The following is a 24,862-nucleotide window of genomic DNA, read 5'->3' as shown; positions in this document are numbered from 1 at the left end:
ATGAATTGTTTATTGGCATTTACTAATCCTAAAGTGGGTGCAGTCATTGTCTCAGTATCAAGTCAGTCAAAACTTTTAGTCGTCAGTCCATCACAGTCCAGTCACATGCATACCTCCATACACATTCATACCAGATGTTGCTGATAATGGAGTCTCACGCGCAACCTATTCGAGCCTCCATCACCAGCAAGATGACGTCATCATTTTAAAGGAAAACAATTCCTTGTTGTTTTTTTGGGCCGGATTGACTCGGTGCAATCCTTTTAGACTCAGAACTTCTCAGTGTTCCCTATAAGTGAATTTCTCCCAAGCCAATTACAATCATGGAGAAGCACACTTTGCAACTGTTTTTGTAAGAATATTTCATAGCGCTTTAAATTTCAATCTTTCAGGCCTTGTTTAAAGAGCTGATTGTTAAATCATAAACTCACAAAATATCACCATATCACCACTGGTGGATCACACCTCTCCGATTTTCTTATCTCAGTGCACTGTAACAAAAACAAAAACAGACATAACCAACAAAATACTACTAAAATAACACAAACTAGGGCCCGTTGCAGACATGTCCAAGCATAAAACTATCCCTCTCTCGCTTACGAGAAAGAACACAAGCCAAAGCTCACTGATAACATCAAGCTAGCGCTAAGCAAAACCAAAAAACCCACCAGAAATTCACAGGAACGTTTTGCTTCCTGTCGGGACAATATTGTGTGGGGATGAGAAGCTCAGGTGCCGTAACACCTTTTGTTCCTCCTTGAATTAAATTTCAATCACAGAAAATGCCGTACTCCAACCTAAACTTACACTATTAATTCATCATTTTTCACTCTGTGCCACTGTTCCTCATCAGGGCTGTGTGAAGCACAGCAAAGAATTCAGTCAAGGCCTTGAGCCATAAACAGACATCACGCACAGACATTGTTTTCATAACCAAACCGTTTTAGACCTTATTCCTAAAATCTACATAAATGCCCTCTGAGTGACATATAACACATTCTAAGTAATCAATGGTAATCAATGGCTCCTCATAAAAATTATGCATTGGGATGTTTGTGTGCAGCATTTTGCATATCAGCATAAGCAAAGCATTCTTCATTGCATCAGCGTGTGTGTGTGTGTATCACTTCTCAGTGAATCAGCATTCCAATGTGTGTGTGTGTGTGTGTGTGTGTGTGTGTGTGTGTGTGTGTGTGTGTGTGTGTGTGTCATTTCTCACTCACTCAACGAGTGCCCGTGTTCATGTGTGTATTTCACTTCATTCTGAATCTGTGTGTTTGTAGACGTGTGTGTGTGTGTGTATGTGTGTGCGTGTGTGCGTGTGTGCGTGTGTGTGTGTGTGTGTGTGTGTGTGTTCATCACTTTCCTGTTCTGGCGTTCTGGGTAAACCACGGCCTGAAGCATGCCCTGGGGTCCTGCCCTCCTCCTTTTCAGTTTGTTTGCGACCATTGCTGCTGCTGCTGCTCGAAGTTCTGTCCATCCTGGTTCTGACCCCAATTGGGGCAGTCCTTTCTCCAGTGTCCATGCTCACCGCAGGTGAAACCTGCATCTTCTTCTGTGTTTTTTTGTCCATTCTGAGGTGCCTTCTGTCCTCAGTTACTCCTCCTGTCCCGGTCACGCCCTTTTTGCTGCCCCATCATCCGTGTTGGTCCATCACTGTCCTGCACAGTGTAAATGCAGAGTTATCAGGGTCAGCATTCTTTTGCTCAGCCTTACTTTTCCTTCGGGCTTGGCGGGCGTCTCGTCACAGCTCTGTCAGCTGAAGCTGTCTGAGAATTTTCCCCCCTTGTAGTGAAACGGGCCTTAGGTTTAGTGCTCTCCGTATCTGCTGCATGAGATCGCATTCCTGCAGCACTGTTGACTTTTCAGGTCGTTGTTGTGGGTCCAGCTGTTGCAGCATTTGGTCAGTGTCACGTATGGGGGAAAGCAGGAGTCCAGTCCGCCTCGGCTTTCAGGGCGGCAAAGCAGCCTGTAATTAAATATATATAGAGAAAAACAAAAAAACAAAAAACAAAAACAGACAAAAACAAAAGCAAACGAACAGGAAAATGATGTTGTGTTGGCTGTATTACAACGAGAGGGGAGAAACACCGGGACCAGGCCCTGTGTCAGCCTTCTCTCCCCCTTTTTTTTTTTGTTTTTTTCTCTCCCGATATAATCAACTCCTAACCCACCAAGTTGACAGGACAACATGCACCTGTTAAAATTCTTAATATCATGTTTAAAAGCCCAAAAAGAAATTTTCTTTCATTCAGTAATCACTTGTATCAATCAATCAGCAGTAAACATGTCACAATTTGAATCTTTTAACCCCTAAATTTGTCATGTCTTCACTGGTTGGTCAGACCAGTGTCTTTTTCTTTGAAGTTAAATTGTTGTCCTGCAACCCAGAGAGTTTATTTGTCAGTAATGTATTTATCCTTTAACAACAGGTGTATGTTAAGTTTCGCTGCTTTAGCCTTGCTGGAAAATCTTCACGTGTTCATGAGTGTAAGCTGTTTCTTCATTGCGTGTGTGTGCATTTGTAGGCAGGCAGGTTAATTTTATCTTTCTCTCAAACTAGGCGTTACCTTAAAAGGAGCCTTTCTCTCAGATTTCTCTGCTTGTGTGTGTTTTTGTTTCACCTTTTTGTTGTGATGCTCTGGACGCCTTCCCAACCTCCACAAGTCCGTTGGCCCCAATTTTATGAGTTAAAAACTTCTCTTAATTCCTCCTCTAATTCTCTCCTTGCTGCTGTCTGTTTCACAGCTGCTGATTCGTGCTGGGTGTGGTTCCCATTACCTATAATTTTACTTCGGCCACTGTGCTTGTGGGGGCAGTTGGTCCAGGTCCGCAGCTTCCTGTATTAACACACTAAGAGATTTATTTAATTTCATTTTCATCACTGTTAAACAGATAAGCAGGCAACACGCCTACCTTGACAGCGTAAACTGTACGCCAGTCTCCCAACACATTCCTTTCTGTACTCCTCCATAATTCTCCACTACACACCTCTTACTATCTCTCCTTTTTATTTTTATTACACCACAGAGTAATACACCCAATTATGCCCGTCTATCTCTATGTGGCTCCAAATTCCCTCTTTTTTTTAAATTTCACACTCGTCAGGGGACAGGCACACAACAATTTCAACCACTGAAACGAGGAATTCAACCTTTTTATTTCTTTACTAATCTAGACTCAACCTTTGTTCGCAAAATGTGTCTTGTTCTAGTCCGGAATAAATGTGAACCCGTGGTTACACGGTCGTTCCAGTGTTATTCCGTAGCTAAGCGGGAGTCCTCAGTTCCCAAGTCGCCACCTCGGCACTTAACCTGCCTGCACGTCTACAGACAGGGGGGTTGCCAAACCATGAACAAAATTAGTTTCCACAGGTACACTAGGCATCAACCTTTGATCCTAAAATGTGTCTTTGCTCTAGCGTCCTCCTAATCAAACACATCAACCGTCACTGTCACTGTGTTCAGACTTCACACACAGAAACACACTCAGCGCGCGCCTCACCCACAGCCAGAGCGCGCCTTACACACACAGCGCGTTACACCATCACACAGAGAGCGTTCCTCATCAGTGGAAGATTACACAGAAACTTCTGAGCTCAACTGTTAGATCTCCTTAAAGCACACTGCACCATAGACCAAAATACCCCTTTCTCTGCGCTTATGACCGCCACAACGGGGCAAAGTCGCATCATAAAAGTGATGCTTGCATCCCCGAAGTTATACCCGACATCATAAACCAGGTTTTGCTCTATGTACTTCTTGGCAAGTAAAATTTTACTTTGTTTTATGACCGCAGCCCTTAAAAAAAAACTCGACTGACGCCACAAACCACCGTCAAACCTCTATTCAATGTACTAAAACTAGCACCAACCACTACTGCACTTCACGGCCGCACCACCGGAACACGGCCGTATCATAAACCAAACCTACGGACGTGTTTCGCTCTCGCGTTGCCAGCGTTCAACCGCATCGTGAGCCAGCATCTGCTTTTCCTTAAATCAACTTCTATTTCATAGCCGGCAAGAGCCAGGACGTAACTGACACCATAAACAAACTTCAAACCTCGACTTCAATGTACTGAACTAATGGCCGCATCTTCAGAAGAAATTCTAATGTATTATTGCTACAGAAGCCAGTATTAGACAAAATTAAATGTGGAAGGTAAAGTGGCTGCAACTAGCTCAACGTAGTATCTTATTAGTTTCTCGGTAGAAGCAGTTTACTGCAACTAGCTCAACGTAGTGTCTTATTAGTTTCTCGGTAGAAGCAGTTTATTTAACACACTGGAATTCAGCCTCAACTTATGTTGTTAGTATCTCGCGCCAAAAACCAGACACCGACAAATTTACTGTGAAAATACGTGTAACTCAGTGAACAGATTAATTTGGAAAGCCCAATATGCACATTTGGTATTTATAATACAACAGGCTGTGCTTACCTTTCTGTTTTAGGCCGGCCTTCTGTTCACCTCGCCCCACGATCTCACCAAAGGCCAAATCTGCACCTCTTCAGCACACCAAAGATCCGGGTCACGGCACCAAGTTGTTGAAATCTCCCAATTCTTTGAATCTTTGGGCTGAAGGAAGGACAATACTCGGTGTATTTATGCTCAATCAACAATCATTTATTTCCATACAATTCAACACTTAAGAGCATAAGGACCATCATGATGGGGAGACATGCCTGAAGAGGGTCACAGCAAATCTCAAAATGGTGACGGGTTGCTCAGTTTTTTATAGTCTCTAGTGGCCCCCATCTAGTCGTAAAAGCCAAAACATCACATTCTTTCTCTGTTACAGCGCCTAAGTTATGACCTCGGCTCCCTGTCTTTCTCTGCTTTCTGTAAGGTGGGGGTGTGGAATGTGGTCTGTCTCTTCTATTATCGGCACAAGGTCCTCTGCACACAACATTCTCTTCATGATTCAGCAGTATGAAATGTCAAGAAACAGTGTAAAACATTCAACAGTGTCGAGTAATACAGGTCAATCCAATAGATCTAATGATTTTCACACTCTTTTAGGTCAGAAGTATAATGCAAACTAAGACTACATACTGATCACACACTCTATGTTAAAGGGTATCATATGATCTATAGCAGTATCATACTTCAACTACTTTGATTACATATATAAGGTAACATATAATAACAGAATAATATCACACTATATAAAAACGTATTTTCCAGATGTGTGACGTACATTTTTTGTTTGTTTTGTTCTGTTTGTTCTCTTTACATGAGCCTCGGGTGGGGAGGGGGGGTTTCTTTTTTTGTTTTGTTTTGTTTTGTTTTTGTGTATAATGGCAACGTTTTCATTATGTATTGTGACCATGATTTGTGAAAAAAAGTTTTTTAAATAGAAGTTAAAAAAAAAAACTGTAATTGTGAAGCTCGCCGCTCACAATGGTGGAGAGAAAAGTTGACTCTGAAAGCAGAGCCTTTCAGCACCGGTGGGAGGCTGAATATATGTTTACAGACATGCTGGAAAACCGTGCGTCTTAGTAGTGGAGCTAATGTGGCTGTAATTAAGGAATTTAATTTAAGATGGCACTACGAGACAAAACGTCAGGATAAGCTGAAACACCCAAATGCAGAAACTACAGGAAGTAGAAGAGCTAAAGAAGAATCTGACATTTCAGCAGACGTTTGTCACCAGAGCAAAACCACAAAGTGAAGCTGTTGCGAAAGCAAGTTTTATTGTAGCAGAGGAGCCAAAGCAGCCCGGTACCACTCTGAAGAGCTGCAGGATGAAGCTGTGCGACGTCTTGTGTCCAGACAAAACGCAGATTTTGGCAAATGTGAGCCTGAGCAGAAATACGATTGCTGATCGGGTTTGTGAGATGGCCACTGATTTAAGAACACAGCTGTGTGAAAGAAGCAAAAACTTCGCTGCATACTCGGCTGTGGATGAAAGTACAGACATGATGGACATTGCACAGCTGACCATCTTCATCCGTGGAGTGGAAATATTGAACATTAAATCGATGCACGGGACAACAACAGGAAAAGGCATTTTTAAAAACGTTTGTCAAAGTGTTACCGACATGAAACTGTCCTGGGACAAACTTGTTGGACTTACAACAGATGGAGCGCCGGTGCTGTGTGGTGAAAAAAGTGGACTAGTCAGCAGGACGGGAGTAAAAATGCAGGAGAAATGTACCGGTGAGTTATCAGCACATCACTGCATCATACACCAGGAAAGGCTGTGTGGTAAAGTCCTAAAAATGGAGCATGTAATGATCACCGTGACGCAGACCGTACATTTGATCTGAGCTAAAAGTTTAAATCACCGTCAGTTTCAGTCTTTTATGTGGGAAATAGATTCAGAGTTTGCCCACATTCCTTCATTCAGAGGTCCGCTGGCTGAGTTGGGATAAAAGTTCTCAATAGAGTTTTTGAGCTCAGCAAGTCTAAGGAGCTTGGAAAGAAAAGCGTCTGGACTTCTTTGAGTTGCTTGAAGACGTTTCACCTCTCATCCGAGAAGCTTCTTCAGTTCTAAGCTCAGCAAGGAAACCTGTCAGTTCATGGACATGTATGATGCGGTGAAGGAATTTCAAGTGAAGCTGCCACAAATGCACCAGTGCAACCTGCCTCACTTTCCCTGTTGCCAAGTAATGTTGAACCAAGTCAGCGCACTTTGCTGAGCTGCACCTGTGCAGATTCAGATGCAGCTGCAGTGTAATGATGCACTCAGGGAAAGTACGACACTCCTGGAGCAACGCCCAGCTCCGTCTACGTGCGGCTCCAACCTTTGCTTTCATTTATTTTTTTCTGCGGTTTTTTGGCAGCATGTTCATATTTCTAACTTACATAATTTTGACAGGATATATTTTATGAAGAGCAAAATATTTAAAGTTAAAGTGTATTTTTTTAAGTTTATTTAAACTGGAATAATATTCCTGTCTGTTTTATTCATATTTATGTTTAAAAAAACATTGTTTTAGTGTGTTCAATGAATGTTTATCTTGTTTGGCCCGCGACCTAAAGTGTGCCTTGAGTTTTGGCCCCCTGTGCGATTGAGTTTGACACCCCTGCCATAGAACCTCTCGTGTTGCATTAAGTTTCGACTGCCAGCAATATGACATCATTTCAAAAAAGAAAAAGAAGAATTTTGACTGCTTTACCTCGCTGGATCCTTTTAGACAGGGACTCACTATCTGATGGAGTCCCAACTAAGTGACTTTCTCCAGAGCCCATTCTAATGTGGAGAAACTCTGCGATCGTTTCCGATAAAATGTTGTGCTTTCAGTTCCAGTTGTGCAGGCCAGCTTAAACGAGAGAGATTGTCAATCAAAACTCTCAGTGCTCTGTGAAAGTAAAAAAAAATAAGGCCTAGTTAGGACAGACATAGGGCAGACGTGTTCACCTCCTCCAGGCCATGGAAGAAGCCTGCCTAGACATATCGGTAGATGCATGCCAGGGGTGGGACAGGTATGTAAGAGGATTTTACCCACGCTGCCTGGCTAGGGCCAGGACCAGGATGATCCATGAAGAACAATGTGCCACTGTATGTAGATTGGTTGCATCTTTTGTGTTCATAATGTGAAAAGGTTTTTGAGGGGAAGAACCACAAGCAACATAACTTGCCAGTTTTGGAAATATTGTTTTAAATTTATTGCACCAATGTGTAAGACTGTTGTCTTACACACATATGTTTTTGAGGCCTTGTGTGTGATGTCTTTAGCTGTTTTTTTTTGTAAAAAGATAACAATGTTAGCCTTTTCTGCAGCTATGGGGCATTTATGGTATCACTCTTGGCTGGAAGCAGTGCTTAAACAATAGAAAAAACACAAACTTTGTCCAAAAACCTCTCATGTTTAACTGTTTTCCACTTTTTCTTTGCTCATTTTAGCCTTTTTGGCCAGGGTGAAGGGAGTATCTGCCATCAAACAAGAAGACAGCCGCATGTAGCTATGATGATGTTTGCTAGTTCACCTTACATGCATTAATGTAATAACGTGGTTAGCCTACTCAACATAAATTACACACGAACAACATGAAGCTACTCACGCAGAGAAGAACGGCTTCTGCTGCATCATCATCCTCATCATTTCTGCTACACTGGCAGGGCTAGGGGCCAGGACTCTCCTCTTCGGGTTCTTGGGGGATGTTGCTAACATCCGATAACAGGCAGCACACCCGCAGTAGATGTGCTCGGTGTGAGGTCTCGCAGCAAGCTATCAAATACGGCGCATTTCTCAGCTTTAAAAAAACCCGCTATGCGTCGCCAGGTGTTTGATCGGATTTGAGGTGTTACCTCCTTTGACAGTATCACAGTATCAGCTTAAAGCACTTGTTGCTGCTGAGTTTGCATCTTTTGCTGTGAAGTACAGCCAGACTCCTGACCGCTTTGCCGCTTCGCCTTGGGCGTTTTTAATCTGTAGCTCTGCCATAATGGCACCGGATACCGGTACCCATCCCTAGTCCTGACCACACTCAGTTTTTGGTCTTGTGTATGATGAAAGACAAACGTTAAATACTGATCTATATGCATTGTACACAATGATTTTCAAACAACCTCCAATACTCATGGCAATTTCACAGTCCAGGAGTGCTGGCCTGTGTTTCTCGTATCCTCGCTGGTTAACTTGATGTGCTGTGATACATCCTGAGAATTGCACCTCCCTCATTAGTCAGCTGTGCTCGTTATAATGTTAGAGAAACCTGTAGTTAGTGAAGACTGAAGAAGCCAGTGAGTGAGGAAACCTTTCTGAACGACATTACAGGCAGCATAATGTTTTCTGCTTCTTCAGACCCTTTCACATGTGCCAGTGGTGGACCTGCCAGTCCTGATATTCAGTGGCAAGGAATCTGATTAGCATTAGGCCTTATATGATAATAATATCATATATGGGATAATGAGTCTCAAATAAAGTGGACCCCCTTTTTTTTTCTCTTCAGCAGGTTGAGCTGCTGCAGTCCCCCTCCCTGCCATCCTGGTATATAAGCCGACTGGCTGGATGACGATTGCCTTGAAAAAGTATTGGGTTGTTTACCACAGATGATGGGTTGTTATTGCTGAGTGCGACAGATAGTGTTGCTTCACAACATTGCTTCCAGAGAATAACTTGAGTTGATATTGCTGTCCTGGAATGCGCATATGGTTCATTATTATTATTATTATTATTATTATTATTATTATTATTATTATGTCTTTTGATTAAATGCAGATGACATTTCTGTCACATTTTTATTATATATTTGAATGTATCTATTACAAAGAAATACTTTTAGTTGAAGGCTATCAATGTGTTTTACATCTGCCTCCAACAGGCATGGCAAGTTTCACATTGCCACCAAAGTTTTCATAGCTCATCTCTAACCTCTCCTCTATGATTCGACCAGGAAATACATCAGGAAATACAGCTGTTGTGCACACTTTTGAAGACAATGAATTAAAAACATCAGATCTCCCTGAAGTTGGATAATCAGAGAGGCTGCTGAAGAGGAGGGCCTGACCTGCTGGAGCGGGGGGGGCTAGGAGGAGGAGTTGGCCGTCCGACTGCGGTCTGGAGTGTGGGGCCTCCCTGCTGCTGCGGAGTCGGGGCGGTCTGCCTCCCCCCATCGCAGGGAAAAGGGTAACACCACCTGGGTCTGGGGGCAGTTCCCCCTCCAGGGGCAAGGGTACCTAGACCCGGGGCTTAGAGTACGCTTGGGGAGTGTGATCGTGTGTACAGCGTCTCTTTATGTCTGTCTCCACGTTGGTTGAGTGTGGAGTAAGTGTATATGAGAGCATGAGGGTGGGAATGGATGTTTGTATATGTGTGTGCCTGTATTTCTGTGTCTATATGTCAGGTTGGGTGTCAGGCGCCACCTCTCTGGGGACATCTTAGGCCCTCCAAGGTATGGAGGCCTATCTCCCCCTACCACCACTTCCCCTGCCAGTGGCGGACTCCCTCAGACATCGGTGCGTTGGAGGTTCTTTGTGTCCGGGGGTGGGCGTCCAGGTACACGCCGGCTCACTCCTTGGCGGCCGCTTATCGGGGCCTGGAGCCTGGGGCTTGCTCGGGCCACTTCGGAGGTGGGGTGCCCCCGGCCTCTCGGCCTGGGGCTCGGTCACTCAGGCACGGCTGGCTGCCGGCGGAGCTCACGGGCGCGTCACTACAACTCCCCCTGGTTTCTGCTCCGCGGCTGCTGAGTGAGCCCTCATCTGGGACTCTCCTCAGCTCTTTCTGGGACAGTGGCGCGGCTGCCCCTCTGTTGGTCTTCCTTGGTCTCTTGTGTTCTGGGGGCCTCTGGATGTCTGGAGTTTTGATCTCCTCCATACCTGCTTCATACCCTGGAGGACGGGGCTGTGGCCCCCCCACACCCTCTAGCAGATCATTACATGAAGGAACCTTTTAAAAAACAAAAAACAAAGGCGTCCATGCTCACAGGTGTACACACGGGTGATCACACCCACAAACTACACCCTTTTTGGCTCCTACCTCAAAGCACACTGTGTTCTGTTGATCTTATGTGCTGCACAATAATGTTTAATATTTAGTATTTACTGTCATATTCCCATATATCATTGTGATGTTGTTTATTCTATTACTCTTGTTCTCTTCTGCTTGTTTTCTTTTTTCTTTCTCAGCAGGTGACCCAGGTGATTGATATATGCTTTTTTTTTTCTTTTTTCTTCTTTTTTTTTCTTTTTCTGCTCATTCTGTTGGTTTTTGGTTTTTGCCCTTCTCCCCCGTCCCTCTTCTCAGCTGTTTCTCGTTCCCTCTTTCTTTCTCCCCTTCTTTCCCCCAGTCAAGTCTGTCCCATATTCAGTAAGTGAAAATAAAATAAACAATAAAAGGTGAATCAAATGGACCATTATGGCAAGGCTGGGATGGTCAATTTGGTAAAGTAAATCCGTTGGGCATCTTTCTTTGCCTTTAGACAACAGTTCTGATGGCAATAGAGCCAAACGAGACAGGCCAAAAAAAAAAAAAAAAAAAAAGTTTAGTCATTTTAGTTTTTTATGTATTTTACTTTAAGTTGTTTATTAATATCAGGATTACCAGGAAAACACTAAGAATGAGCCAAAAACTAACAGGCCGACTTCAAAGAATGAAAAAAAAAAGATGGCGCCGGTGAGGTCGGCTGCCGTCACGACTGCTCCGACCACTTTTTCTTTGTCTTTGTTTTTTAAGTTAGTTTTCAGCGTTTCTGAATCGGCAAAATCATCACCATTGGGTACATTAGGTATGACAGTGACACTCTTGTTTCTATTGGTATACAATGTACTCACAATTCGAAGTTTTTAACTCCGGAACCGAGCTGGCCGAGTGAGATCTTGAGGGAGAACAAAGGGAAGCGGCGGTGGCCTAGAGGGAAGCGAGCCGGCATCAGAAACAGGCTGAGAGCTCGTGCACACCGCACACCTCTGCCTAGCATCCTGCTCGCCAACGTCCAGTCACTGGAGAACAAGCTTGACGACCTCAGGGCCAGGGTAAAGTTCCAGAGAGACATTCGGGACTGCAATCTCCTCTGCTTCACCGAGACATGGCTGAACCCAGCGGTGCCGGACCACGCCATCCAGCCGGCCGAGTTCTTCTCGGTTCACCGCATGGACAGGACACGGGACTCGGGGAAGTCAAGGGGAGGCGGCGTGTGTTTAATGGTGAACAACAACTGGTGCAACAGTGCGAACGTTGTTCCTCTCACACGCTCCTGCACACCAAATCTGGAACTACTGTCCATCGTGTGTCGTCCTTTTTATCTACCTCGGGAATTTACATCGGTCATTGTAAGTGCCGTTTATATTCCACCACAAGCGGACACGGTCACCGCCTTATGCGAGCTGCATGAGGCACTCACACAGCACCAGACACAACACCGGGACGCTGCGCTTATTGTGACGGGGGACTTTAATAGCGCCAACCTCAAACGCGCAGCGCCGAACTTTTATCAACACATCACCTGCCCCACCAGAGGTGAAAGGACACTGGACCACTGCTACACTACGGTCAAGGACGGCTACAAGGCACAATCCCGCCCTCCGTTTGGCAAATCTGATCACGCCGCCATCTTCCTCATGCCAAAATACAAACAAAGGCTGAAACAGGAAGTTCCGGTTCAGAGGAAGGTCGCGCGTTGGATGGATCAATCCGTGGCCGCGTTACAGGACGCACTCGATGACGCAGACTGGGACATGTTCAGAAACAGCTCCGATGATGATGTCAACGTGTTTACGGAAGCGGTTGTGGGATTCATCGGGAAACTAGCGGATGATACCGTGAAGACAAAGACTATCACAACGTTTCCCAACCAGAAGCCGTGGGTGGATAAAACCATCCGCGACGCTCTGAGATCCCGCACCGCTGCCTACAACACGGGACTCACGACGGGGTACATGGACCCGTACAAAGCCGCGTCATATAACGTGTGGAGGCCGGTGGAAGAGGCGAAGCAGCGCTACGGGAGGAAACTAGAGTCACAACTCCAACAGAGTGACTCTAGGAGCCTGTGGCGGGGACTAAGGACAATAACGGACTATAAAGCACCAACAACTGGTATGACGAATGCGGCCGTGACTCTGGCAGACGAGCTGAACACTTTCTATGCTCGCTTCGAGGCTGTAGCTAAGGACTCCAACGATGCTAGTGCTAGCGGCGCTAACGGCTGCAGACAGGAAGATACTGCCAGCACCGGAAACGTGCTCGTCATCTCCGAGCATGAAGTAAGGAGAGCCTTCAAGAGAGTGAACACTAGGAAAGCAGCAGGACCAAACGGCATCCCAGGTCGTATCCTCAGAGACTGCGCATACCAGCTAGCTCCTATGTTCACTGAGATATTCAACATCTCTTTATCTCAGTCGGTGATCCCCACATGCTTCAAAGAGTCCATCATTGTTCCTGTCCCGAAGAAACTCCACCCTGCTTCTCTCAGTGACTATCGCCCTGTAGCCCTCACCTCAGTAGTGATGAAGTGCTTTGAACGCCTGGTCAGAGACTTCATCATTTCTTCACTACCAGACACACTGGACCCACTACAGTTCGCTTACCATCCAAATCGTTCCACAGACGATGCCATCTCTCATCTCCTCCACACATCACTCACTCACTTGGACACTAGAAGGGGGAATTATGTTAAAATGCGCTTCATAGACTACAGCTCTGCATTTAACACCATAATTCCCTCCACACTCGCTGGAGCATCTGGGACTCAGCTCATCTATGTGTCAGTGGATCTCCAACTTCCTAACTGGCAGACCACAGGCAGTAAGGATGGGCGGACATGTCTCAGCCTCCACCACTCTCAGCACTGGAGCCCCCCAGGGGTGTGTTCTGAGCCCCCTGCTGTACTCTCTGTACACATATGACTGCGTGGCCACTACCAGCTCCACCACCATCATCAAGTTTGCTGACGACACCGTCGTGGTGGGCCTGATCTCTGATAACAACGAGACAGCCTACCTGAAGGAGATTAGGAATCTGGAGAACTGGTGCCAGAGGAACAACCTCCTTCTAAACGTCAGTAAGACAAAGGAGCTGATAGTGGACTTCAGCACTAAGCAGGAGAGGAACTACCAGACCCCCCTAATGAACGAGTGCCCAGTGGAGAGAGTGGACAGCTTCAAATACCTCGGAGTTCACATCACGCAGGACCTGTCATGGTCCTGTCACATCAACACCGTGGTGAAAAAGGCCCGACAGCGTCTCTACCACCTCAGACGCTTGAGAGACTTCCAACTGCCCTCCAAGGTGCTCAGGAACTTTTACTCGTGCACCATAGAGAGCATCCTGACGGGAAACATCTTAACCTGGTTCGGGAACAGCACCATGCAGGACAGACGAGCTCTACAGAGGGTTGTGCGGTCAGCTGAGCGCACCATCTGCTCCGAGCTCCCTGACCTGCACTCAATCTACAGCAGGCGGTGCTGGACCAAGGCCAGGAAGATCGTGAAGGACCTCAGCCATCCCAACAACGGACTGTTCTCTCTGTTGAGGTCAGGAAAGCGATTCCGCTCCCTGAAGACCAACACAGAGAGACTGAGGAGGAGCTTCTTCCCGCAGGCGATACGGTCTCTCAATCACACCACCACACAGTACTGACCCACACATACAGTTCTTACACACACTGGACTTTCTGGACATTGTTTTCACTTCATCACTTTAAGCATATTTGCACTGCACAAGACATAATGTGGATTGCACAACACTGGTCACTACATTCTTCATTTCCAGTTAATACTTGTACAGCTGCTGTTATTGTGTATATATTTATTTATATTTCTTCATACATTCTTATATAGTTCTATATTGTGTATTTTGTTGTACAGTTATTTTATTTTCAACTTTAATTTATATATTTTATCTTATTCTTTCCCAGTTAAATTTACCCTTCATTCTAAATTGTGTTGTACAGTTATTTCGTTTTTAACCTTAATTTATATTTTATTCCTTCCTAGTTAAATTTACCCTTTTTAATTTTTGTATTTTATAATTTCTTTTTTTTAATTTTATGTGGAGTATTTATTTATATATAAACATATATAAATAAATAAAAAAAATTACATTAGTAATTCATTTTGTGCATAATTTTATATTGTTGTTGATAATAAATTAATTAAAGCAACAAAACAACCTGAAGAGCCGGGAGCCGAAAGAGCCGGTTCTCTAAAAAGAGCTGGAATTCCCATCACTAGTTTCCACCTCATTCCTTTTGTTGTGATAAGCTAGGCTAGGCTAAACATACACTGGACACATACATTCCTGGACTTAGAAAGCTTGTAGTTGGATCTGTTTTCTGTTGTAAATAGTACAGAGCAAAGAGTATCTGCAGCTGAATGGGTCTTTGTGGGAGGACTCTTTTTCTCTTTGTCAGCTCTGTCACTTCTTGGGAATTGTACCTCCCTTTGTCTTCTCAGAACCCAATCTGTTACATTAAAGAGAAATGAGCTCAACTATGCTCCTTAATAATTCCAGCAGGCGAAGGAGAAGTAGCTGGACACTCTCTCTTTTTCTATGTTCTGTTGACTTTCTCTCACTGTTCTCAAATGATGGTTTCATTTATCAAATTTATAGAATCTAATTTAAAAATATCTTCTTTACATACTTACGTCTTGAATAATATTGAAGACCTCATAGCACTCTACCACCCCAATAGAGCACTTTTCTCTCAGACCACTGGTTTACTTGTGGTTCCCAGACTATTTAAAAGTACAGGGTGGGCCATTTATATGGATAACCGTAACAACATGGGAATGGTTGGTGATATTGAAGTCCTGGCACATTAGTATATGTGAGGGGGCAAACTCCTCAAGATGGGTGGTGACCATGGTGGCCATTTAGAAGTCGGCCATCTTGGATACAACTTTTGTTTTTTCAATAGGAAGAGGGCCATGTGACTAGAGATGGCACGATACCACTTTTTTATGTCCGATACCGATACCGATATCATAAATTTGGATATCTGCTGATACCGATATGAATCCGATATAGTGTTTTTTAATCAACAAAACTGTTTTTTAAAATATCTTGCTGCATTTTGCAAGTCTGCAAGTTCATACTCAAGTTTAAAACAACAACTACACTAAAGCTATTCTGTTATACCTGTATACAAAAAAAATATTTCATAGTTCAGCAATACTGATCAATCTAATAAACTTAGACCTACACCATCCTCCCTATTCTGGTATTTTAAAGAGTACTTAGCGTAAATATTAAGCAACCTAACTAATAGGGTTCCAACTCCCAGCAACAACAAAAATAAATAAATAAAAAATAGGGAACCACCCCTCACGCTCCACCTCATGATGCTTAATCGACGTAATCAACCTTAATTTGATGCAGTGTGAAAAAAAAGGCACAGAAATCAATTATTTTTCAAGAAATATTAAATAGATTCAACATCTTTCTTCAACAAAATTGCAGACTGCACAGATGGTACCTTCCCAAAGGAAAATGTACTATAGCTTACTAGGGTATATATATTAGACTTAATAGTCACTATATACAGTAATTGACTTCTATTCATTTTACATCAAATTAAAACTTTGGGTGTCAGATAATTATTTATTAAAAGCTAGACATTTTAAATGAGAATAAGAAAGAAAAGTATGTCTTTGTGCCCCCTTTTCCCAGTTAATGCCCTATCGGCCCCCCTGGCTAAACTTTGCTAGATCCGCCCCTGCACAGTTACCAGCCGTCAGCTACGTAGAAAAAGATCCTGGTGTAGAAATTAATATTAAATAAATTGTAACAACAGCTTATCAAGCTTAAACGTGCTGCTGTTGTTCAGCCGCTGGTTTGCTCTTTCTGGCGCAAAGTGGACCAAAAACAAACAAGAGAGACTCACGACAGAAAAGCCGATCAGCTGATCAGTTTCACGATTGAAGTAGCAGCCGGAGAGCGAGAGGCAGTCGCTCGTTAAGCTTAACGTGGGAATGCTTTACAAACATTCAGAGATGGACTTACACACTTGCTTTACTTCTCTCGGGGATAACTTTGTCGGAGATGAAATGCCAGGTTGCTAGCGAAGCTCCAAATGCTATCCAGACCACCGACAGGTCCCGCATGCCACAGCTGCTCTATCACGTGATGCATACTGCTCCGACGTTCTGAGGCGAGTTATGGCGTGTTGCAAGTTTTGTGAGGTGCTTTCGTGATATTTAATGGATCGGATTACATTTTTTATTTTTCTCCGATATCCGATCCAGTAATTTAGGTCAGTATCGGACCGATACCGATACGTAATATCGGATCGGTCCATCTCTACATGTGACACATCAGACTTATTGGTAATGTCACAAGAAAAACAATGGTGTGCTTGGTGCTTGGGACCAGGAAGCAGAGCTGCAGTCTTACACGCCTCTCTGCAGCTTCTCCCCTCCTGCTACCCCCCCCCCCCCCCCCCCACCCAAAACCTCATCCCCTCAGAGACTGTGTCAGCTCGCAAACAGACAGAAAATAAGCAAAGAATGACTTAAACATAAGGCAAATCTGATGAAAGCCTGATTTTTAGCTTTGTCCAGCCTAACTGGAAAACTTAAAAAAAATTGTAATATTTGTTATTATCACCCATGTAGATGCTAAAAATGACAGCCTCAACACGTAAAAGTGATACGTGACCAACTCAGTTGGTTTCTCTCAAAATGTAAAAGAACCCACCCACCACTTTAATCACACTCTAGATCTTGTTTTAACATATGGCATAGAAACTGAACATTTAACAGTGTTTCCTGAAAACCCTCTCCTGTCTGATCATTTCCTGATAACATTTACATTTACAATAATTGATTACACAGCAGTGGAGAGTAGACTTTATCAAAGTAGATGTCTTTCTGAAAGCGCTGTAACTACGTTTAAGAATATAATCCACCCACTGTTATCATCTTCAATGCCCTGTACCAACACATAGCAGAGCAGCTATCTGAACGCTACTCCAACAGGGGTTGATCATCTTGTTAATAATTCTTCCTCCTTAGTACGTACGACTCTGGCGCTCCAGTAGAAAAGAAAGCCTCAAATCACAAGTACTTGACTCCCTGGTATAATTCTCGAATGCACACCTTAAATCAGATAACTCATAAGCTGGAGAGGAAATGGCATCTCACAAATTTAGAAGATCATCATTGCTGGAATTGGAAACACTCTCAAATCACTGAGAGCTGCAGAATTATATGAGATTTAAAGAGAACAGCATTCAGTGACAATATCCAACTTTGGGGATGTAGAGTTTTCTTCATCCACTCTGTCAATGAAGTAGTATGCTCTAGCCATCTTAATCACTTAAATGGACAGAATTTGGGGGTTTTGTGTGCAAGACATTTTTAAATAATTCAAGAACTTCATACTGAAAAGTGATGGCAGTTGTCTCACTGAAAGGAACAGCAGCTTCATGTCAAACAATTTGAGACTTAAACACAGGGGACATGACAGACTCACACACTGAAGACACGGCAATATGAACAACATAGTGAGGAGAAACTTAAACATACCACTAAACGGGGAAACAGAACTCAACAACATAGAACCAGCTGAAGCCTAAACTCAATAACTATAAAAACTAGAACATTATAACACAAAAGTCACCAAACTCAGAATGCTGGGTAAAAAACCCCAGAACCATGACACATGGTATAAATCTCAAACACTGTAACAATGTAAACACTGTTCACTCTCATATACAGACTGAGGTGAAACCTGCACAGCGTATTCTGTAAAGAACTACAGTAACTATATGGACTGTGTATTGTGTCTACAGATGGTGTGTGTTAATTTACCCCTGTGCTGGTCAAAGCCTTCTGCTGATGTGTGAAAATGTTGTTCACATCCTCTGTCAGTGTTATTTGGTTCTTTCTGTGCGGACTCAGCAGGCCCAGCCAGGGAAGACCAGAAAGCAATAACTGTGTATGAGGAAAGCAATAACTTGGTTGGCCCCCTTATCAATTCAGACCCGAGTGGAATAATCAGCAGCTTGAATCAGAATGAAGAAAAAAGCTGAACTGATAATATGTGAAATGTCATCAAGAGAAGAGCAATAATAAAGGAATCAGTGAGGTGCAGTTGTTTTTGCACTTGTGTTGTTTCATTCAGAGATCAGAGTGTAGTTTCCTGTGCACGCTCACTCATTCACACACTCACTCACTCACTCAAGGCCATTTCTACACAGGCTGTCAGCTGGGCCTGAGTTAGGCCTGTCTCTCGAATCATTATTTTCTTTTCTTACTTTTATTCTTATTCATCATTTTACCCAAACATCTTTATATTTAACTGATTATGTTCTGATCAATATTGAACATATTTAACTGTCAGCAAATTTCTCTCTGGATCATAATTCTGTGTTTAACCCTTACAACATTTAACACTATTTTTCATGTTCAAAAGTATAATGACAGATTAGTGACACAGTTCTCATCTTCTCAAACACGAATAAAAAGTTTGATGATGGATCATGTCTACACATTATTACAGTTTTTGTCCGTTGCTTGAACACATTTTGCAAAACTTCGCTCATTGTGCCAAAACTCTAAACACAAGTAAACATGACACAACACTGGGAAATATACCATTCACATCTGTGCCAAACTGAAACTCTACTCTCAAAACCTAAACTCTGCTGTCGAAACCTAACATTCCTTTGTCAAAATGTAACTCTGTTGACAAAATGACACATACCTGCATCACATGCAAACACTTACAGATCAGGGGGAACACACTAGTCTACTTCATATAAAACACTGCAGTCTTTGATTTTCATTGTTTATTCAGAAGGCATATTTTCAAACAACCAAAAACGCAAATAGGCCTACTCAATATTGTACATTGCAGTACCATGAATTCAGATAAAGTAAAAAAAAACAAAAGAACAACATAATACAGTAATAGAAAAAACACTATACTGTAAACACAAAACATTATGACAATTGTGCATAAGTGGGCTCATGGATCCCGCCGTCTGTTGGGGTCTGGCCACAGGACCTCATCGACATCGCAAGCAATGTCTTCTCCCGCTGGGCACCGGGGAAAATATCCTCTTGCATGTCGAAACCATCCATGGATTGCTGTCACCTGAATGTCGCCGCAGGCCTGTTCCATTGCCTGCAGAAGAGGCATGCGGGCATGTGGTTGGCGGTCATATACACGCCATCTCCAAGCCGAAAAAAATTACTCTATAGGGTTTAAAAATGGTGAGTAAGGGGGCAAGTATACCACTTCAAGTTGGCTGTGGTTGGAGAACCAGGCCTGGACCAGAGCAGCCCGATGGAAACTGACATGATCCCATATCACCACAAACCTGGGCTGATCTGTTCTGTACAACTATATCATGGAGAGCATCTAGAAATGTGAGTATATGTTGGCTATTGTATGGACCTAGTTTTGCATGATGGTGCAGAAGCCCTCGAAGGCTTATGGCGGCACACAATGTGATGTTTCCCCCGCGCTGCCCTGGGACGTGCACAATTGGCCTTTGGCCAGTTACATTACGACCCCGTCATCTTGTTTTGCACAGGTCGAATCCAGCTTCATCAATGAAAATGAATTCATGAGGCTGTGCAGCTCCATCCATGGCCAAGATTCTCTGTAAAACAAAGAGAACATATTACTGTACTACAGTGCTACACATACAGAACCCTCACCCATCACACAGGTACCTGTGTAGCTCTCAGGATGGATTCATGTGGTACTGAGTTTTCCCAAGATGCGTCTGATGGTGGTGATGCTCACATGGTTTATGTTGTTGAACACTCGCCTGTCTGCAAGTATTTGCTTTCGTAGCTGGTGGAGACGAATGGCATTGTCTGCCCTCACTAGGTCCACAACGGCAAGTTCCTGCTGTTGTGTGAACAGGCGTTGGCGTCCCACCCCAGAAGGTCTTCGAGTCATTCTAGAGAAATACAACCACATATTGTCATCGCTTTGCTTATTTGTCTTACAGTACTTTACTGCATATACTGTATCATCCACTGTACAACACTGTACTTCAATATAAGTAATCATGGTATGTTTCACAGAAACTACCACTTTGGCTGCAAAAGGAGCATTAGCACCCTGCAGTACCCTGTACACTTGATATGGTGATATACTGTAGAACAGTGCTATAAAAACCATCTGAGTAGAGTAGAAGGTAGAGAGGTGAAGACAGACCTGTTTCCTAGTTGGAATGTTCTTACAGTTTTTTCTGATTGCTTAAGCACATTTTTTGTAACTATTGGCTAATTTTGCAAAACTCTTCACACAAATAAGAAAACCTGTCACCCAATAATCAAAACATTGTAGTTCTCTTGCAAAAGCAAACACAGCTAGATTGCAGTTTTTCTCAAATGTTAAAACACAAAAGCCAATCCTGTAACCCAAATGACCAGTAGTCTAAACACATTTACTAAATGTAGCCACTATTCCAGTACCATAAACACATGTCACATGAAGACACAATTCACAAAACACAACCCTCTGTACTCATAAATCTAAACACATTTTTCCTTGCTAAAACACATGTTGCAAAACAACTCTGCTCATATTCTCAAATGAAAGCCCATGTGATGCAAAATGCTTGCCACAGTCACCAATCTTTGAACACAGGGAACACACCTGGCGTCAGTCACTACACACAACGACTCAAAATTGAAGACACCTGTTGCTAATGATGTGACCCCACCTATAAAAGCATAGTTTGGTGAAGATGCCAAACAATCACAATGGATGAAGGCATTCGAGCGTGCGGAAGGTGAAGAGCTGCAGGCCAAAGAGGAAGAGGGGTTGAGATCAGAGGAGGAAGAGGTGAAGGCCTAAGAAGAAGAGGAGTTCGGAGTAGAGGAGGAAGAGAAGGAGGCCAACAAGAGAGAGGAGAAGGTCCAGGTGGGAGAAGAAGACAACCTCGCACCATCATAACAGATGATATGCGAGCAACAGTAATTGATCATGTCATTGTCCATTGCATGACAATGGCTGAAGCGGGACGAAGAGTACATCCAAACCTGAGTAGGTTCACCGTGGCCACCACTATCAAGGCATTTAGACAACACAACAGGTGTAGTACGCTATTGCTTTCTTTGTCACACTACAGTTTTACAGGCCTGTGAAAGTGGTCTGTTACTTTACATGTAGTTTTACATATAAATCAGTCAATTGGCAACACATGTTTCTTTCTTTAGAGCTGAAAGAATGCCACATAGAGGTGGGAGGGTTGCCATATTCACAGCGGCACAAGAAACCCTCATTGCAGATATGGTCCGTGAGAACAACTGCATTAGACTCCGAGAGATCAGAGACAAAGTCATTGCAGATAATGTAAACTTTGAGAACATTGATGCTGTCAGCGTGTCCACAATAGACCGAGTTCTCCGGCGCCAACAGATGAGGATGAAACAGGTCTACAGGGTTCCCTTTGAGCGCAACTCTGCGCGACACATAGAACAACGTTACGAGTATGTGCAAGTACGTATACATCCATGTCCACAGTACAGTTAGTGGACATACTGTGTTGCTTAGTGGCCTACATTACTTCTGGACAATACTGTGCTACCTGATTGACCGTTCTGAACACCTGTACGCTTTTCCATGTTCACAGAGGATAATGCAGTTGGACGCAATGGCCAGACCCCATGAGTACCTCTTCCTGGATGAGGCTGGCTTCAACCTCCAGAAACAAAGGCGAAGAGGCCGTAACATCATTGGCCAAAGAGCCATCTATGAGGTTCCTGGCCAACGGGGGGGTAATATTACTCTTTGTGCAGCTATGGGTATGGAGGGGCTTGTCCTTGGGTCTTACAACACCCAACGTCTCCTCATCTTCCTAGAGGAGCTAAAAGACATCATCCTGGACCGTCAACAACACCATCCTAGGCTAGCACATCACATGTATGTGATCATTTGGGACAACGTCCGCTTCCACAAAACACACCAAATCAGAGAGTGGTTCACCACCAACAGTGACCACTTTTTAAACGTCTGTCTGCCACCCTACTCCCCTTTCCTGAACCCTATAGAGGAGTTCTTCTCATCATGGAGATGGAAGGTGTATGACAGACAGCCATACACAAGAGAGAACCTTGTACGGGCAATGGAGCTGGCCTGTGCTGACATCCCAGTGGAGGCCTTCCAGGGATGGATTCGCCATTCCAGGGCGTTTTTCCCGCGGTGCCTAGCAAGGGACAATATAGCCTGTGATGTGGATGAGGTGATGTGGCCCAATGCAGCTCGGCGACATGATGCCGCACAGTGACTGTGTGTAATATTGTAAAAAGACCGTGTAGACAATAAAAAACACTTCACACCCTGATCATGTTTCCGAGAGTACTGTTGTGTGCGATAGATTCTGTTTTTGCATTGAGTTGTGTTACAGTAGTGTACGTACATGCAGGATGTTTTTATAGATTTATAGTCTTCATGCGAAACTCACAAATCTAAATGCCTAATCCTCTGCAGGGTTCTATGACGATCCGTTACTGTACAGTTTATAAAAATATGCATTGGCAGTTATGAACCAAAGAACCTTCTCACAAATTGAGCATTGTGTTTTCAATTGTTTTGCTGTAGTGTGTAATGCTGTGTATAGTGTTTACAGTTTTGACAGCTTCGAGCTGCTCTCTTGGTGTGGGAGTTTGAGTTTTGCAGTGGGAAGGTGTGGTTGTGTTTATGTAGCTTTAGAGAAGGGTGTTGTGTTTGGACATTGGGGGACCTGGTGGTAACGTTTGTGACATGTGTTTTAGCATTTGAGAAAAACTGTAACTCTTCACACCTTCGTAAAAATGGTGTTTCCGTATCAAACAGTTAACACAAGCCATCATCTACTAGGCACACAATGCACCAACTACACACTGATGGTATGAATACAAAACACATCTGGCTTTTGCTTCCTCTGTGCACAAGGTAGGCTATGTCAGTTTGAGCTCATACTTCTGTCATAGATCCGTAAGCATAGAGGGATCCAAACTTCAAGTACTGGTGTTTATTCAAACACATCAAAACAAACACAAGTGTTTATTTCCAAGTATAGGATTATTTGCAATCGCCATAATGACTATATGGGTTACTTGGTCTGCAGTGAACATGCTTCCTCTGCCCCCAGCATCTGGTCATCTAGCAATTCTGTAAAGTAACAATTTCAGTATTTTTACATCAATGGTATTGGTGTGTTTCTCATTGGCATATGGCAGTGCTACAAATCTTTGTGCGAAGTGACTGTACTAACCGATTCTCATTTCAAGATGTCCTTATCAGAATCAGAATCAGAATCAGAATGGGGTTTATTGCCAAATGTTGAGCAGGTTTACAACATTAGGAAATTGCTGCGGTGCTTCAGTGCAAACATGCTGTCATAAATAGCACTTAAATAGACATGGAAAAAAATAAAAGTAGGGATAAGAATTAAAAGTGCTACGTGGAAAGATATGTGCATGAGATATACATGAGATATATACATGAGAATAAGAATTAAGAGTGCTACGTTGAAAGATATATACATGAGTGCAGGTGGTGATCAGTGCCAAACATAGAATGATGCAGTGACACAGCGTAGGGTCATGTGTTAGTGGCGGGTACAGTCATATGGTTATTGTTCATGTGTCCAACAGCAGAGGGGAAGAAACTGTTCTTATGGTGAGAGGTTCTGGTGCGAATGGACCGGAGCCTCCTGCCTGAGGGGAGCAGGTCAAACAGACTGTGTCCAGGGTGAGAAGGGTCAGCTGAGATCCGAGCTGCACGCCCCAGTGTCCTGGAGGTGTACAGGTCCTGCAAAGATTGGAGTCTGCAGCCAATCACCTTCTCAGCAGAGCGCACAACACGCTGCAGTCTCTGTTTGTCCCTGATAGTGGCTCCAGCGTACCACACGGTGATGGAGGAGGTGAGGATGGACTCGATGATTGCAGTGTAGAACTGCATCATCGTCCGTGTTGGCAGGTTGAATTTCTTCAGCTGCCTCAGGAAGTACATCCTCTGCTGGGCTTTCTTGATGACGGAGGTGATGGTGGGCTCCCACTTCAGGTCCTGGGTGATGGTGGTACCCAGGAAGCGGAATGAGTCCACAGAGGTGATGGGGGTGTCAGTCAGGATGATGGGGGGGAGTGGGGCTGTGTGCTTCCTGAAGTCCACAATAATCTCCACTGTCTTCTGGGCATTCAGCACCAGGTTGTTGTGGCTGCACCAAGACACCAGACGTTCAACCTCTCTCCTGTAGGCAGACTCGTCCCCGTCCGAGATGAGCCCAATGACGGTGGTGTCATCTGCGAACTTGATTAGCTTGACAGACTGGTGGGTGGAGGTGCAGCAGTTGGTGTACAGGGAGAAGAGCAGAGGAGAAAGAACACAGCCCTGAGGGGAGCCGGTGCTGATGGTCCGGGAGTCCGAGACATTCTTTCCCAGCCTCACGTGCTGCTTCCTGTCCGTCAGGAAGTCAGTGATCCACCGGCAGATGGGATCAGGCACATTCATCTGGGAAAGCTTGC

At 43.9% G+C, this 24,862-nt stretch overlaps 2 protein-coding genes across 2 annotated transcripts in view; both read left to right on the top strand.

The window, feature by feature from the left end:
* Positions 1-24,862, top strand: part of LOC113023072 (receptor-type tyrosine-protein phosphatase gamma-like) — a 328,780-nt gene that overhangs the window by 162,999 nt on the left and 140,919 nt on the right. The window lies entirely within an intron of this gene.
* LOC113023073 (uncharacterized) lies at positions 20,964-22,965 on the top strand. Its single transcript, XM_026169153.1, has 2 exons — positions 20,964-21,447; positions 21,572-22,965. The coding sequence occupies exon 2, from the start codon at positions 21,847-21,849 to the stop codon at positions 22,639-22,641; it is 795 nt and encodes a 264-aa protein (XP_026024938.1). The 5' UTR covers positions 20,964-21,447; positions 21,572-21,846; the 3' UTR covers positions 22,642-22,965.

Source organism: Astatotilapia calliptera, chromosome 5, assembly GCF_900246225.1.
Source record: "Astatotilapia calliptera chromosome 5, fAstCal1.2, whole genome shotgun sequence".
Taxonomy (NCBI): domain Eukaryota; kingdom Metazoa; phylum Chordata; class Actinopteri; order Cichliformes; family Cichlidae; genus Astatotilapia; species Astatotilapia calliptera.
Note: the sequence above shows the minus strand (reverse complement) of the source record. Positions and strands in the feature narration are given on the sequence as shown.

Coding starts and splice junctions, on each gene's coding strand:
- LOC113023073 (XM_026169153.1), top strand. CDS start 21,847: ATGTGCAAGTACGTATACATCCATGTCCACAGTACAGTTAGTGGACAT.